Genomic DNA, 14,759 nt, shown 5'->3' with positions numbered 1-14,759 from the left:
GAGAGAGATGACAAGCAGGCAGAGAGGCAGGCAGAGAGAGAGGAGGAAGCAGGCTCCCTGCTGAGCAGAGAGCCCGATGCGGGGCTCGATCCCAGGACCCTGGGATCATGACCTGAGCCGAAGGCAGCGGCTTAACCCACTGAACCACCCAGGTGCCCCTCCAAAACCGATTCTTAACTATAGAGAACAAACAGATGGCTAGAGCCAGGGCAGGGGAGGAGGGGCAGTGAATGCGTGAAACAGGCAAAGGGGATTAAGAGTACACTTATTGTGATGAGCATGGAGTATATGTATATAATTGTTGAAGCACTATTCTGTACACCTGAAACCGATATAACAGTGTATATTACTACACTGGGATTTAAAAGCATTTTTTTTTTCATTATGAGAAACAAAAATGTTACAAGGACCAACACAATATGGTTTCCCTGGATTTGGTTTCCTGGGGATCAAGACTTTCTGGATTTATTGCGTGGGATTCCTTCACTCCCTTGGTTTCCCCATGGTGCTGATAGACAGGACACAAAACATGCTCTTTACTGGATGATTCCACTTATAGAAATTGAACCACGGTTAAATCCAAGCAAAAGAGGCAGCCTAGGCCTGTCTTCTCTGGGAGAAAATGTATTATAGTAGCTTCATGTGACTTGGCCTAGTCCACAAGGGATCAGGTCTTATTTATAAGGATAAGTGAATATCTGCCTTTGCACATAACCGAAATAATACTAAGTCTAGCTGATCATCAATCTTTGGAATATCTCTCAACTCTCCCCATTGCTACTACTCCAGTCTGAGTAGCCATAATCTATAAACTAAACTGCTGTACCTCAACCTTACCACACTACAGCCAGAAAGATCTTTTAAAATCACAAATCTGAGGTCACTTCCTTACTTAAAAACATTTTATGGTTCAAAATAAAGTCTAAAGTTTTTATGATGCCCACAGAACTCTACATGATCTGGTCCCAGCCTACTTCTCTAGGCTCAACTCATGCTACTACTCCCCTTGTTCTCTCCATTTCAGTCCTGCTACACTCGAAATTCCTTGACTTACTATGCTCTCTTCTACTTCCAGGTTATCACATATACCATTCCCTCTACATGCGGTTACTCTTTTACTTTCGTTGTCATGCCGACTCCTACATGATATTTCTGTCTCACTTAAATACGACCTCCTTGGGTAAGTCTTCCTGGATTCAGCAAACTGGTTGATGGTGCTTTTCCTTATATCCCCAAAGTACACTGTATTTTCATGACACTTTGTATACTGTTAAGTATTTAACATTAATTTTTCCTGCAAATGCACTATATACTTCATGAGGACAGGGACTGTGCTTGTTTCCTTCTTCGCAACAGTCCCAGAGCCTGGTGCATAGGACTTAGGTGTTGTGTGGGGATTCCAAATAAAAGTTTCTCAAATCAGGGCGCCTGGGTGGCTCAGTGGGTTAAGCCGCTGCCTTCGGCTCAGGTCATGATCTCAGGGTTCTGGGATCGAGTCCCGCATGGGGCTCTCTGCTCAGCAGGGAGCCTGCTTCCTCCTCTCTCTCTCTCTGCCTGCCTCTCTGCCTACTTGTGATCTCTCTCTGTCAAATAAATAAATAAAGTCTTTAAAAAAAAAAAAAAAAAAAAAAAAAAAAAAAGTTTCTCAAATCAGATGAACCTTGGCAGGGGGGGAGGCAAACCATAAAACAAACTTTTAACTATAAAGAACAAACTGAGGGTTGCTAGAGAGAAGGTGGGCAGGGGGATGAGTTAAATGGGTGATGGGTATTGAGGAAGGCAACTATGATGAGCATTGGGGATTATATGGAAGTGATATCTTACTAAATTCTACTCCTGAAACTAATATGACACTATATGTAGTGTAATATTACATTTTTTAAATGTATATTATTTTTAAATATTGAAAAGAAAAAAGTGAATGTTTCTAAAGTAACTTTGATCTCTCATGACTACCCTAATCAAAAATCATCAATTTTCCTTACTGCCTTCCTCACATATGTATTTCTTCTTAAGGTAGTATATGTTTCCCTACATTGGGAAGAAATATATATATTTCCCTATATTACTTTCACTTCACACATGCTCTGCACTTCAACAGCTGTCTAAACTTGCTCTCTTCATCTAAAAAACCAACCACTTGTTAAAATCCACCACATCTTTTCAACACTTCTTCCTATCCTCCATGAAATCTTTCCTGATCTATCCTCTACAAGAGAGATGACCCCGTCTTGCCCTGAACACTTGCAATAGTTTTTTTGTGGTAATAAGTTCTATTTTTATCCCACCCTTAGACTACAAACATGGGAGTAGTAAATGCATCATATTCAGCAATTAAATCTCTATACTGGATAAAAGTACCTTGCACTAGTAAGGACCCAATAATATTTGTTACTGAACTGAAGGAGAAATACAGCTCCCAATTTTTAGATTGTTTATAGGTTTCAAGTTAAACCTAGGTCAAGGTTATTGTCAGTTTCAATTACTGCTTTTGAAACTGCTAGCTGCTATAAAGATAAGAGTTCATTACCTGCTTTGTGCATCTGTCTTCTCTAGCTTTTCCTGAAGTTGAATCCAGTCAATCAATGCTTTAAAATCCCTTACGTAGTTATCCAGCATCATTAGCACCTCCTAATTAAAACAAACAATAATAATTAAATTCCTTCCTGAGCCCGAAAAGTTTTAAGAACTGACGGACTTGGGAATTAATAATTTTTATATTATACTCCTCATCAAGAAAGTAGCAAACCCTACTGATTAAGTTTTTTAGGTCTTATTTTTATTCTCACTATACAGGATGAAGTTAGTAAATCTAAGCTGATAATCTAAGGATCGATAGACGGTACTGATATTCCTTCTCAAACCCCCCCCCAAGACCATTCTTTTAATAAACCTTTTTTATTATTAAGTTTAATAAACAGAAAAATGCATAAAATATACAGATTATTTCAGACGAGATCGGGCGCGTTCAGGGTGGTATGGCCGTAGACTACAGATTATTTCAAAGCAAAGACCCATGCATCCATCCACCCAGACCAATGCTGGTCTCCAAAAGTTACCTGGTGTCCCCTCCTAATCACTACTCTATCCTTGCTCCAAGGCAACCACTGCTTTGACTTCTAATAGTTTGATTTCATCTGATTATGAAATTCATATAAATGAAATCATATTTATTATTTTTTCACTTCTTTTGTATTTTTTTTTACTAGGTTCATTCATATTGCAGAATGAACCTGCAATTCATTTACTGTCATTCTCCAAGGTCACTGCTGAAGAGTATTTTATTGTATGTGTATTTATTTATCCAATTTACAGTTTAAGAACATTGGAATGATTTCCAAATTATATGCTCTTATTTATATGTATGTCCTCTGCACATATGTATGCATTTCTTTTGAGAATAAGCCCAAGAGAGGAAATACTGAGTCACAAGATGAGCATATGTTCTACTCTAGTGTATAACACCAAACTGTTTGCCACTCCCCACCAGCAGTGTATATGAGCTCTTACTCCACACCTTCGACTACACTTGGTATTATCCATTTGGGGTTTTCTTTATTTTTAACCTGAGCCATTCTGGTTGATGGCTGTGTAATGGTTTTGCTTTTGTTTTAATATGATGATTATAAATGATTTTCAGCCCTTTTTCACATGCTATTAGCCATTCTCATTTTGTGAAGTGCCTATTCAAGACTCTAGCCCAAGCACCTATTAAACACTCCTGACTTTTTCTTTTTGATAGGAGGGAGTTCCTTACATCTTTTGGATATGAGCCCTTTTTTGGTTATATATGTTAACCACATATATTTGCCTTTCCACTCTCATAATGGAATAGAATCTTTTGATGAACATAAATTCTTAATATTGAGGTAGTCTAACTTCTGACTCTTCTAAGACTGGTACTATTTGTGTCATTTTTTAAAAGATTTTATTTATTTATTTGACACACAGAGATTACAAGTAGGCAGAGAGGCAGGCAGAGAGAGAGGAGGAAGGAGGCTCCCTGCTGAGCAGAGAACCTGATACGGGACTCGATCCCAGGACCCTGAGATCATGACCTGAGCTGAAGGCAGAGGCTTAACCCACTGAGCCACTCAAGCACCCTATTTGTGTTATTTTTAAGAAATTATTTTCCTACCATAGGTCAGGAAGATATTCTCCAACACTGCCATTCAGAGCATGGGTCTTTTTCTGGAGTCTCTCCTCTATTATATTGGTCTGTTTATTCTTGTAACAATACCAAACTAAGTTACCCTGCTGTAGTTCTAAAATAAAACTCAAGGGGTGCCTGGGTGGCTCAGTCAGTTAATCGTCCCACTCTTAATTTCAGCTCAGGTCATGATCGCAGGGTTGTAAGCCCAAGCCCCAGGACAGGCATGGCACTGGATGTGGAGCCTGCTTAAGATTCTCTCTCCCAGAGGAGTTAGTATGGCAGATATGTAAAGGACCCTAATTTCCTCTGGTCCCTGGAATTTAGCTAGGGAATTACCAAATGATTCTCAACATCTGTGAAGTCAACCAGAGACGTGAGAAAAGAATTCCTGCAGTTCTACAATAGAACAGCAACCATCTTTCACAAGGCAGAAGGTGCAAAGAAGTGAATGAGGGGTGATATATCAGAAGACAAACCACGGTGGGGAGGGAGCCTCTACAAGCCAGGTACCAGAAAGTGTTACAAGCAGGAGAGTTCAAAATCAGAACTTTTAGAAGTCTGCCTAAAAAGTGCTCAGGTGGTGAAGCAGGGCAGAATCCCAGGTGGAACAGCATGGCCTCAAGATCCCCAGGGGTCACCAAAAGAATGGGGGCAGAGATCCCAAGCATTGGAGTGGGGAAGCCAGCTAAAAAGAGTGAGTCCGAGTACCAGCTTTCTGCTCAGTGTTGCCATAAATCATGAACTACTGTGATGTTGGGCAAGTGCTCTCCAAGCAGGGGTCCATTAAGAGGCAGACCCACAGGGAGAATCTCCTACCTCTCCTGGGAAGAACGGTGCAGGTGCACGCCTGAGGAGTCCATAAAGTTTGGAGACTCCAAACGGGTTTGGGGTCACATGCCTGAGATAAAAACGCTCAGTCACAGGCTGGGTGAACAGAGTGTGGATGGAAACCAGGGAGACAAGAATGATTGACTGCTTTTCTGTGAGGACTCACTGAGGAGTAGGGGGGGGTGCTCAAACTTTCAGCTTTGGGGTTAGAGATCAGTGTGCCACCATTTTCATTCCCCCCATTACTGCTGAAAGGCTTCAGGCAGCAAAACAGCCACATATGACAACCACAGGCCACTTACACTGAGCCCAGACCACTGGTAAAGGAGGATACAATTCTGTCAGGGCAATGATACCTGAGAATCAGAGCAATAGGCCCCTTCCCCAGAATACCAGCAGAAACATCCAGCTAATCCCATGTTAACTGATCATAGAGAGCTACAAAACTCCAGCTCTGGGGGAAAACAGTATATAGCATTCGTATTATTCTATAGTCTTTCAGTTTTATATTTTTTTCCTTTTCAGCTATTTTCTTATTTTATCAATTCTTTTTTTAAGTCTTTTTTAATTTTCAGTTTTACATTTACATATTATATATATTCCATGTTCATGGATTCTAAGAACAAATATTGCTGAAATGTCTAAGCTACCCAGAGAGACCTACACATGCAATGCAAACCCAATCAAAATACCACCAGCATTTTTCACAGAGCTAGAATAAACAATCCTAAGATTTGCATGGAAGAAAAACAACCCTGAATAGCCAAAGCTATTCTGAAAAAGAAAAGTAAAGCAAAATGTAACACAATTCCAGACTTCAAGCCATATTACAAAGCTGGAATCATCAAAACAGTACAGTACTGGCACAAAGAAAGGCACATAGATCAGTGGAACAGAATAGAAAACCCAGAAATGGACCCTCAACTCTATGATCAACTAATTTTAGACAAAGTAGGAAAGAATGTCCAATGGAGAAAAGACAGTCTCTTCAACAAATGGTTCTGGAAAAACTGGACAGTCACATGCAAAAGAATAAAATTAGACTGCTGCCTTACACCATACACAAAAATAAACTCAAAAAAGGGGTGCCTAGGTAACTCAGCTGGTTAAGTGACTGCTTTTGGCTGAGGTCATGATCTTGGGGGTCCCGGGACAGAGTCCCACATCAGGCTCTCTGCTCAATGGGGAGCCTGCTTCTCCCTCTTCCACTCTCCCTGCTTGTGCTTCTCTGTCAAATAAATAAATAAAATCTTGGGGAGGGGGGAATCCTACATGTAATAAATAAACAAACAAGCAAACAAACTCAAAATGGACGAAAGACCTAAATGTGAGACAGGAATCCATCAAAATCCTAAAAAACACAGGCAGCAACCTTTTTGTCCTCAGGCACAGCAACTTCTTGCCAGACAAGTCCCCAAAGACAAGGGGAAAAAAGGCAAAAATGAACTATTGAGACTTCATCAAGATAAAAAATTTTTGCAGAGCAAAGGAAACAGTTGACAAAACCAAAGACAACCAACAGAATGGGAGAACTATTTGCAAATGACATATCAGATAAAGGGCCAGTATCTAAAAATGTACAAGAACTTCTCAAACTTAAATAAATAAATAAATAAGATAATAAAATAAAACTCAAAACCCAGCAGAGTAAATCCTCCAACTATATCTTTGACTGCAGGGTAGCCTGGGTTAATGCCAGCCCTTTGCATTTCCATAAAAACTCACAGTTTCTCAATTTCCCAGGGGAAAAAGGTAGAATTTTATTTTTAATTGCATTGATTCTATAGATCAACTAGAAGAAAACTGACATTTTTATAATACTGTCTTTTCTATTGTATGAACAAATTCACATATACCTATATATATACATTTGCATTTTATTCAATGTCTCTCAAAATGTATCAGTTTTCTGTCTAAAAGTTTTGCAAATCTTTTATTAGCTTTAGCCCTAGGAATAAGTGGTAGTTGCTTTAAATATTTTTTAATTTTCTGTTACTATTGATTGTTATATTTTGAACTTATATCTTTAAATAACTCAATATATCTGATAATTTCTCTTTAGATTCTTCTAGATTTTCTAAATATGTAAATGTAAATATGTCAACTGTGAATAATAACTTATTTATTTCTTTCTCTCCAAGCCTTATATATTTTATATATTATTCTTATCTTCCTGTGTTGGCTAGATTCCTTTTTTGCCCCTCTTTTTAAAATTAATTATTTTTATTTTTATTATATTACGTTAGTCAATGTTAACTAGAAATAAAGAAAGCTGACTCTGCCTAATTTCCAATTTTAGAAGAAAAGTTCTCAACATTTCACCAGTAAGTATGATGTTTACATAGGTTTTTTGGAAGTTTCTTTCAGTAAGGATGTTCTCTTTTATTCTCAGTTTGCTATTTTTATCATGAAAAGGTGCTGAATTTTGTCAAATACTTTTCCTAGATCTATTGGACAATCATATGATTTTTCATCTTTATCATCTAATTTGGCAATATTAATTTCATACTGAAAGATTAAAACGAACATTGCAGTACCAGAATGAACCTAATTTGACTATCATCTGTTTTTAGATATTTGAATCACCAGATTTAATATATCAATATTTGTTTTAGTATTTGTGCATCTGTACTGCTAAGTGGTCTGTACTTTTCTTTCTCATAAAAGCTTTGGTTATCGGGACACCTGGGTGGCTCAGTGGGTTAAAGCCTCTGCCTTCGGCTCAGGTCATGATCCCAGAGTCCTGGGATTGAGCCCCACATCGGGCTCCCTGCTCAGCGGGGAGCCTGCTTCCCCCCCCCCACCGCCTGCCTCTCTCTCTACTTGTGATCTCTCTCTGTCAAAATAAATAAATTAAAAATCTTTAAAAAAAGAAAAAGCATTGGCTATCAAGGTTATGCTGAAAAGAGTTCTCTTTTTCTATGTTCTAGAAAAGTTTGTGTAATACTGGCATTTTTTTGCTCAAGATATAACATTTTTTTAAGATATAACTCATACACCATAAAATCTACCATTTAAAATTATACAATCTGGTCATTTCTAGTATATTCACAGAGTTGTATAACTAACTCCAAAATACTGTCATCATCACAAAAAGAGATCCAGTACCGATGAATAGTCATTTCCCATATTCCTCTCCCTCCAACCCTTGGAAACCACTTATCTAACTTTCTGTCTCTATGGATTGAACAATTCCGGACATTTCAGATAAACAGAATCATACAGAATATGGCCTCTTGTGGCTGGATTTTTTTACTTAAGGTTTTCAAGGTTCATCTACCTGATAGCATGTATCTGTACTTCAGTAACTTTTAGACTAAATAATAGCATAAATAAACACATTTTGTTTATTCACTTATCAGTTGATGGAAATTTGGCTTGTTCCCACTTTGTGCCCATTATGAATAATGCTGCTATGAACATTTTTGTACAAATTATTCTATGAACATGTTTCTAATTCTCATGGGTATATTACCTAGCGGTGGATTTACTAAATCATATGTAACTCTAAATTTAACATGAACTACCAAAGCTTTTTCATCAACACTGCACCATTTTGGGCGCCTGGGTGGCTCAGTGGGTTAAGCCACTGCCTTCGGCTCAGGTCATGGTCTCAGAGTCCTGGGATCGAGTCCCGCATCGGGCTCTCTGCTCAGCGGAGAGCCTGCTTCCCTCTCTCTCTGCCTGCCTCTCCATCTACTTGTGATTTCTCTCTGTCAAATAAATAAATAAAATATTTAAAAAAAAACAAAAAAAAACAAAAAAAAAAAACACTGCACCATTTTTACATTCTGATCAGCAATACACAGGCACATCTCATTTTATTATGCTTTGTCTTATGGCAATTAGGAGATAACATGTTTTTTACAAATTAAAGGTTTGTGGCAACCCTGCACTGAACAAGTCTACCTATGCCATTTCTTTTTTAACAGTGCTTATTTCATGTCTCTGTGTTACATTTTGGTAATTCTTAAAATATTTTCATACTTTCTCATTGCTGTTATATTTGTTATGGCGATCTATAATCAGTGATTACAACTCATTAAAACCTCAGATGACTGTTAGCAATTTTTAGCAATAAAATATTTTTATTTAAGGCAAACACATTGCTTCCTTAGATATGATGGTACTGCACTTAGACCACGGTATAAACATAACACGTATATGAACTGGGAAACCAAAGAATTCATTTGACTCACTTTACTGTGGTATTTACTTTATCACAGTGGTTTGGAACTGAACCTGCAGGATGTCCAAGGTAAGTCTGTATGAGGGTCTCAATTATTCACATCCTAGAGCACTTGCTATTTTCCAACTTATTGAGTCTAGTCATCCTAATGAGTGTTAAGTGGTACTACTGTGCTTTTAATCTGCATTTCCCTGAGGACTAAAATTGTTGAGCATATTTTCATGTGCTTTCTGGACACAGCATACCTTCTCTGAAGAAACACCTATTCAAATCATTTGCACCGCCCCCCCTTTTTTTAGAGAGTGGGATGGGGAGGGACAGAGGAAGAGAGAGCCTCTTAAGCAGGCTCCCAAACTAGAGCAGAGCCCAATGCAGGGCTTGATCTCACAACCATCAGATCGTGACCTGAGCTGAAATTAAGAGTCAGACATTGAACCAACTGAGCCACCCAGATTCCCTGACCATTTTTAACCTAGGTTATTTGTCCTCTGTATTTTTGAGCTGCAAGAGTTCTTTATATATTCTGGGTATCAGACTCTTGTAAAATACATGCCTTGAAAATATTTTCTCTCATTTTGTGGCGTGTCCTATCACTTGATAAGAGTTCTATAACACATATAAGTTTTTAATATTAATATCTGTTTTTTTCCTTTGGTTACTTGCATTTGGGTAGCATATCTAAGAAACTGTTGCCAAGTCAAAGGTCACAAAGATTACACCTGTTTTTTTTTTTTTTTCAAAGAATTTCATAGTTTCAGCTTTTATATTTAGGTCTTTAATCTAGGTCAGTTTTTTTTTTTATATTTGGAATGAGGAAGGGATTCAAATTCATTCCTTGTGTGTGGATATCTAGTTGGTCCCAGCACCATTTTCTCAAGACTATTCTTTCTCCATTCAATGGTCTTGCCACCCTTGTCAAAAATCAATGATTACAGAGTCACCTGGGTGGCTCAATCAGTTCAGCCTCCCCCTCTCTCTGTCCCTCACCTCACTCATGCACTCGTTCTCTCTTTAAAATAAATAAATAAATCTTTTTAAAAATTTCAACATTCACAGATGTGTGGACTTATTTCCAGGCTCTCAGTTCTTTTCCACTGATCTATGTCTATCCTTATTCCAGCACCATGCTATTTTGTTTACTGTTGCTTTGTAGTGAGTTTTGAATTTAGGGAATATGGGCCCTCCGGCTTTGTTCTTTTTCCAGAATGTTTTGGCTATTTTGTGTCCCTTGCATTTCCATGCAAATTTTAGGATCAGCTTGTCCACTTCTGCAAAAAAGGAGACTAGAATTTTGGTAGAGATTACACTGAATCTGCATATCACTTCAAGGAGCACTGCCATTTTATTTTCTTAATTTAAATTCAATTAATTAACATACAATGTATTATTGGCTTCAGAGGTAGAGGTCAGTGATTTATCAGCCCTATATAAATGAGTACTCATTACATCACATACCCTCCTTAATGTCTATCACCCAGTAACCCCATCCCCCTGGGACCCTCCCCTCTAGCAACCCTCAGTTTGTTTCCTCTGATTAAGAGTCTCTTATGGTTTCTCTCCCTCTCTGGTTTCATCTTATTTTATTTTTAGCTCTCTTCCCATATGATCCTCTGTTTTGTTTCTTAAATTCCACATATGACTGAGATCACAGGATAATTGTCTTTCTCTGATTGACTTATTTCATGTAGCATAATACCTTCTAGTTGCATCCATGTTGTTGCAAATGTCATGACTTCATTTTGTTGATGGCTGAGTAGTATTCCATTGTGTGTGTGTGTGTGTGTGTGTGTGTGTGTATATACACATTTTCTTTATCCATTCATCAGCTCACTGACATCTGGGTTCTTTCCATAGTTTGGCTATTGTGGACATTGCTGCTATAAACATTGGTATCCAAGTGCCCCTTCGGATTACTACATTTGCATCTTTAGGGTAAGGACCCAGTAATGCAATTGCTGGGTCATAGGGCAGCACTATTTTCAACTTTTTGAACCTCCACACCCAGAGTAGCTATACCAGCTTGCAAGGGTTTGCATCCTCACCAACATTTGATATTCCTGACTTGTTAATTTTAGCCATTCTGACTGGTGTGAGGTGGTATCTCATTGTGGTTTTGATTTGTATTTTCCTGATGCCAAGTGATAGTGAGGACTTTATCATGCATCTATTGACCATTTGTATGTCTTCCTTAGAGAAATGCCTATTCGTGTCTTCTGCCCATTTCTTGATTGGATTATTTGTTTTTTGGGTGTTGAGTTTGGTAAGTTCTTTATAAATTTTGGATTCTAGCCCTTTATCTGATAGATTATTTGCAAATATTTTCATCCCGTTCCGTTGGTTGTCTTTTGGTTTTGTCAACTGTTTCCTTTGCTGTGCAAGTTTTCTATTTAGATGAAGTCCCAACAGTTCATTTTTGCCTTTTTTTCCCTTGCTTTTAGACACTTAATCTAACAAGAAGTTGCTGTGGCCAAGGTCAAAGAGGTTGCTGCCTGCATTCTCCTCTAGGATTTTGATGGATTCCTGTCTCACATTGAGGTCTTTCATCCATTTTGAGTCTATTTTCATGTATGGTGTAATGAAATGGTCCAGTTTCATTCTTCTGCATGTATCAAAGGGACTGTCTTTTATCCACTGGATATTCTTTTTTTTTTTTTAAGATTTTATTTATTTATTTGACAGAGATCGTAAGTAGGCAGAGAGGCAGTTAGAGAGAGAGAGGAGGAAGCAGGCTCCCTGCTGAGCAGAGAGCCCGATGCGTGGCTCAATCCCAGGACCCTGGGATCATGATCTGAGCCGAAGGCAGCGGCTTAACCACTGAGCCACCCAGGCGCCCCTATCCACTGGATATTCTTTCTGTTTGTTAAAAGACTGTCTTTTGTCCATTGGCTTTCTGACTTTGTCAAAAATTAGTTGATCATAAGAGTTGAGGGTCCATTTCTGGGTTCTCTGTTCTGTTCCATTGATCTATGCATCTGTTTTTACACCAGTACTATACTGTCTTGATGTTTACAGCTTTGTAATACAACTTAAGTCTGGAATTGTGATGCCACCAGTTTTGGTTTTCTTTTTCAACATTCCTTTGGCTATTTGGGGTCTTTTCTGGTCCATACAAATTTTAGGATTATTCTTTCCAGCTCTGTGAAAAGAGTTGATAGTATTTTGATAGTTAGTATAGACAGATAGTATTTTGATAGTTACACTTTGAATGTAAGTGTAACTGCTCAAAGGGTAAATTGCTCCAGGTAGCACAGACAGTTTAACAATATTTGTTCTTCCAATCCATGAGCATGGAACATGTTTCCACTTCTTTGTGCCTTCCTCAATTTCTTTCATGAGTGTTCTGTAATTTCCTGAGTACAGATCCTTCAGTACTCTGGTTAGGTTCATTCCTAGGTATGTTATGGTTTTGGGTGCAATTATAAACGGGATCTACTCTTTGATTTCTCTTTCTTCTGTCTCATTGTTAGTATACAGAAATTTCTCTGCATTGATTTTATATCCTGCCACTTAGCTGAATTCCTGTATGAGTTCTAGAAATTTGGGGGTTAAGTCTTTTGAGTTTTCCATGAAGTATCATGTCATCTACAACAAGTGAGAGAGTTTGACTTCTTTGCCAATTTGGATGTCTTTTATTTTTTTTGATTGCTGAGGCTAAGACTTCTAGTACTATGTTAAACAGCAGTGGTGATAGTGAACATTCCTGTCATGTTCCTGACGTTAGAAGAAATGCTCAGTTTTTCCCCATTAAGAATATTTGCTGTGGGCTTTTTGTATATGGCTTTTAGATTATTGCCATCTTAACTCTTCCAATCCGTAAGTTCAGATGTCTTCCTCTTTATTTAGGTCTTCCTTAATTTCTTCTAATGATGTTTTGTAGTTTTTAGTGTACAAGTCTTGAACTTCTTTTGTTAAATTTACTCCTTAATGTTTTTTTTCTTTCCAATGAAACTTAACTTAATTCGACTGCTTTCTTAACTTCATTTTTTGATTGTCCATTACTGACAGATGGAAACACAATTGATTTTTTTGTCTACTGATTTTGTATGTTGCAACCTTGCTGAGTTTATTAGTTCTAATAGTTTATATATGTTCATAGATTCTTTAGGGTTTTCTAGATGTAGACCCATGTCACCTGCAAATATAGTTTTACTTCTTCTTTTCCATCTGGATGCTTTCTATTTCTTTATCTTGTCTAATTTCCCTGGTTAGAACCTCAAGTACAATACTGAACATAAGCAGCAAGAGCAAATGAAAGTGACTGTTAAAGCAGGGAAATCTAATTTTCTTCTTTAGATAATCCAAGTTACATTACTGTGACACTACTTTCTACACATCTGGCAAAGATGTTTTTTTCTGGGCACTAGTCTTGCATATCAATGGCAATGAAAATTTATATAAGAAAAGATTGTAAAAGCATAGACCACTGAGATCTATTTCATTGCTCAGAAAGAACTTATCTCAAATGTAAATATGTGTGCAGACAGTGGTTAACTGGCTAAAGGTGTCATTTAAATGTATAAGACAAAGAACTTTAAAGTGTATTTATTTTATCATACCATTCACACCTTACTATAAAGACATGCAGTCTCATTTTACTATAAAAGACAACTTTCCATACTCCCAAGATAATCATCAAAAAATACCAACCAACTATAAAAATGATTATTTGGTTAGTAAATACATCATTTTTCCATAAGTAAGTCTTAGACACCTTCTAGTTTCAGTGGAACTCAAAATCTCAAAAACACTTCTCACTTAAAAATGTTTTTTAAATTATAGATATACTTCAGAAATCAGACCCAAAACTAGTAATAAATGTATGCCAAATTAGTCACAAATGAAATATAGTACCAACTTCACTTTAGTCATAAAAGTTACATTCTAACTTAAAATACTCTTCTGAACAAAGAAGTATTGTTTATTTCCTTTCAAAGGTAATCCTTCGTGCCAAATCACTAGTAATAAAAAGTCTTCTACAATCCGGAAAAGGAAAAATTAAAAAAATTTACTTGACTTCCTCTTCTCGATTTGAATTAAATACAAATTCAATTAAATTCAATTTAAATCACCTACATTAGGCACAGGAAGATATTATTCAGAATAATTTATTTCAGGATTTTATTGCTTTCCCTTTTTGCTAAAAAAAGGGAAAGGACAAAGAAAAAGAGAAGGAAGAACAACCTTCTAACGATTAAGAATAGAAGCAGCTATATTTCTGATACTAGTTGGCACAGAGAAAGTACATTTGGTGGCTTAAACAACCTATTTTAAGGAATGTTGAGCACAATGTTATCAGAAATGATCAGAGTGGTACCATGCAACTGTAATCCGAGTCATGTTTTATGAACAAGGGAATACAAACAAGACAAGCAGCTGGAGCAGACTCTTAGTCACTGATGCACATCTTTCTCCCTACAGCTATGAAGGCCATTTTGTCAAGCAGGATGAAACAGAACAAAAGTGGCTCTGAAAGTAATGTTATAGGCATTCAGATAACTACATATAGATATACAGCTAAAATTACCAATTAGTTTACCAATTGGCTGCAACGGATTCGATTGGTTTGTAATTAATTCTAGTTACTGGCGC

At 37.3% G+C, this 14,759-nt stretch overlaps 1 protein-coding gene across 2 annotated transcripts in view; it reads right to left on the bottom strand.

Annotated features, from left to right (window-relative positions):
• The window catches only part of SCAPER (S-phase cyclin A associated protein in the ER), a 524,869-nt gene that overhangs the window by 443,462 nt on the left and 66,648 nt on the right, over nucleotides 1-14,759 (bottom strand). For both annotated transcript variants that reach the window (XM_082735980.1, XM_082735981.1), the window contains exon 6: nucleotides 2,531-2,631. In XM_082735980.1, the coding sequence (XP_082592106.1) occupies nucleotides 2,531-2,631 (101 nt within the window). The remainder of the gene's footprint in view (nucleotides 1-2,530; nucleotides 2,632-14,759) is intronic.

This window comes from Mustela nivalis, assembly GCF_964662115.1.
Source record: "Mustela nivalis genome assembly, chromosome: 6".
Classification (NCBI taxonomy): Eukaryota; Metazoa; Chordata; class Mammalia; order Carnivora; family Mustelidae; genus Mustela; species Mustela nivalis.
The sequence above is the reverse complement of the archived record's forward strand: the minus strand, read 5'-3'. Positions and strand labels throughout refer to the sequence as shown.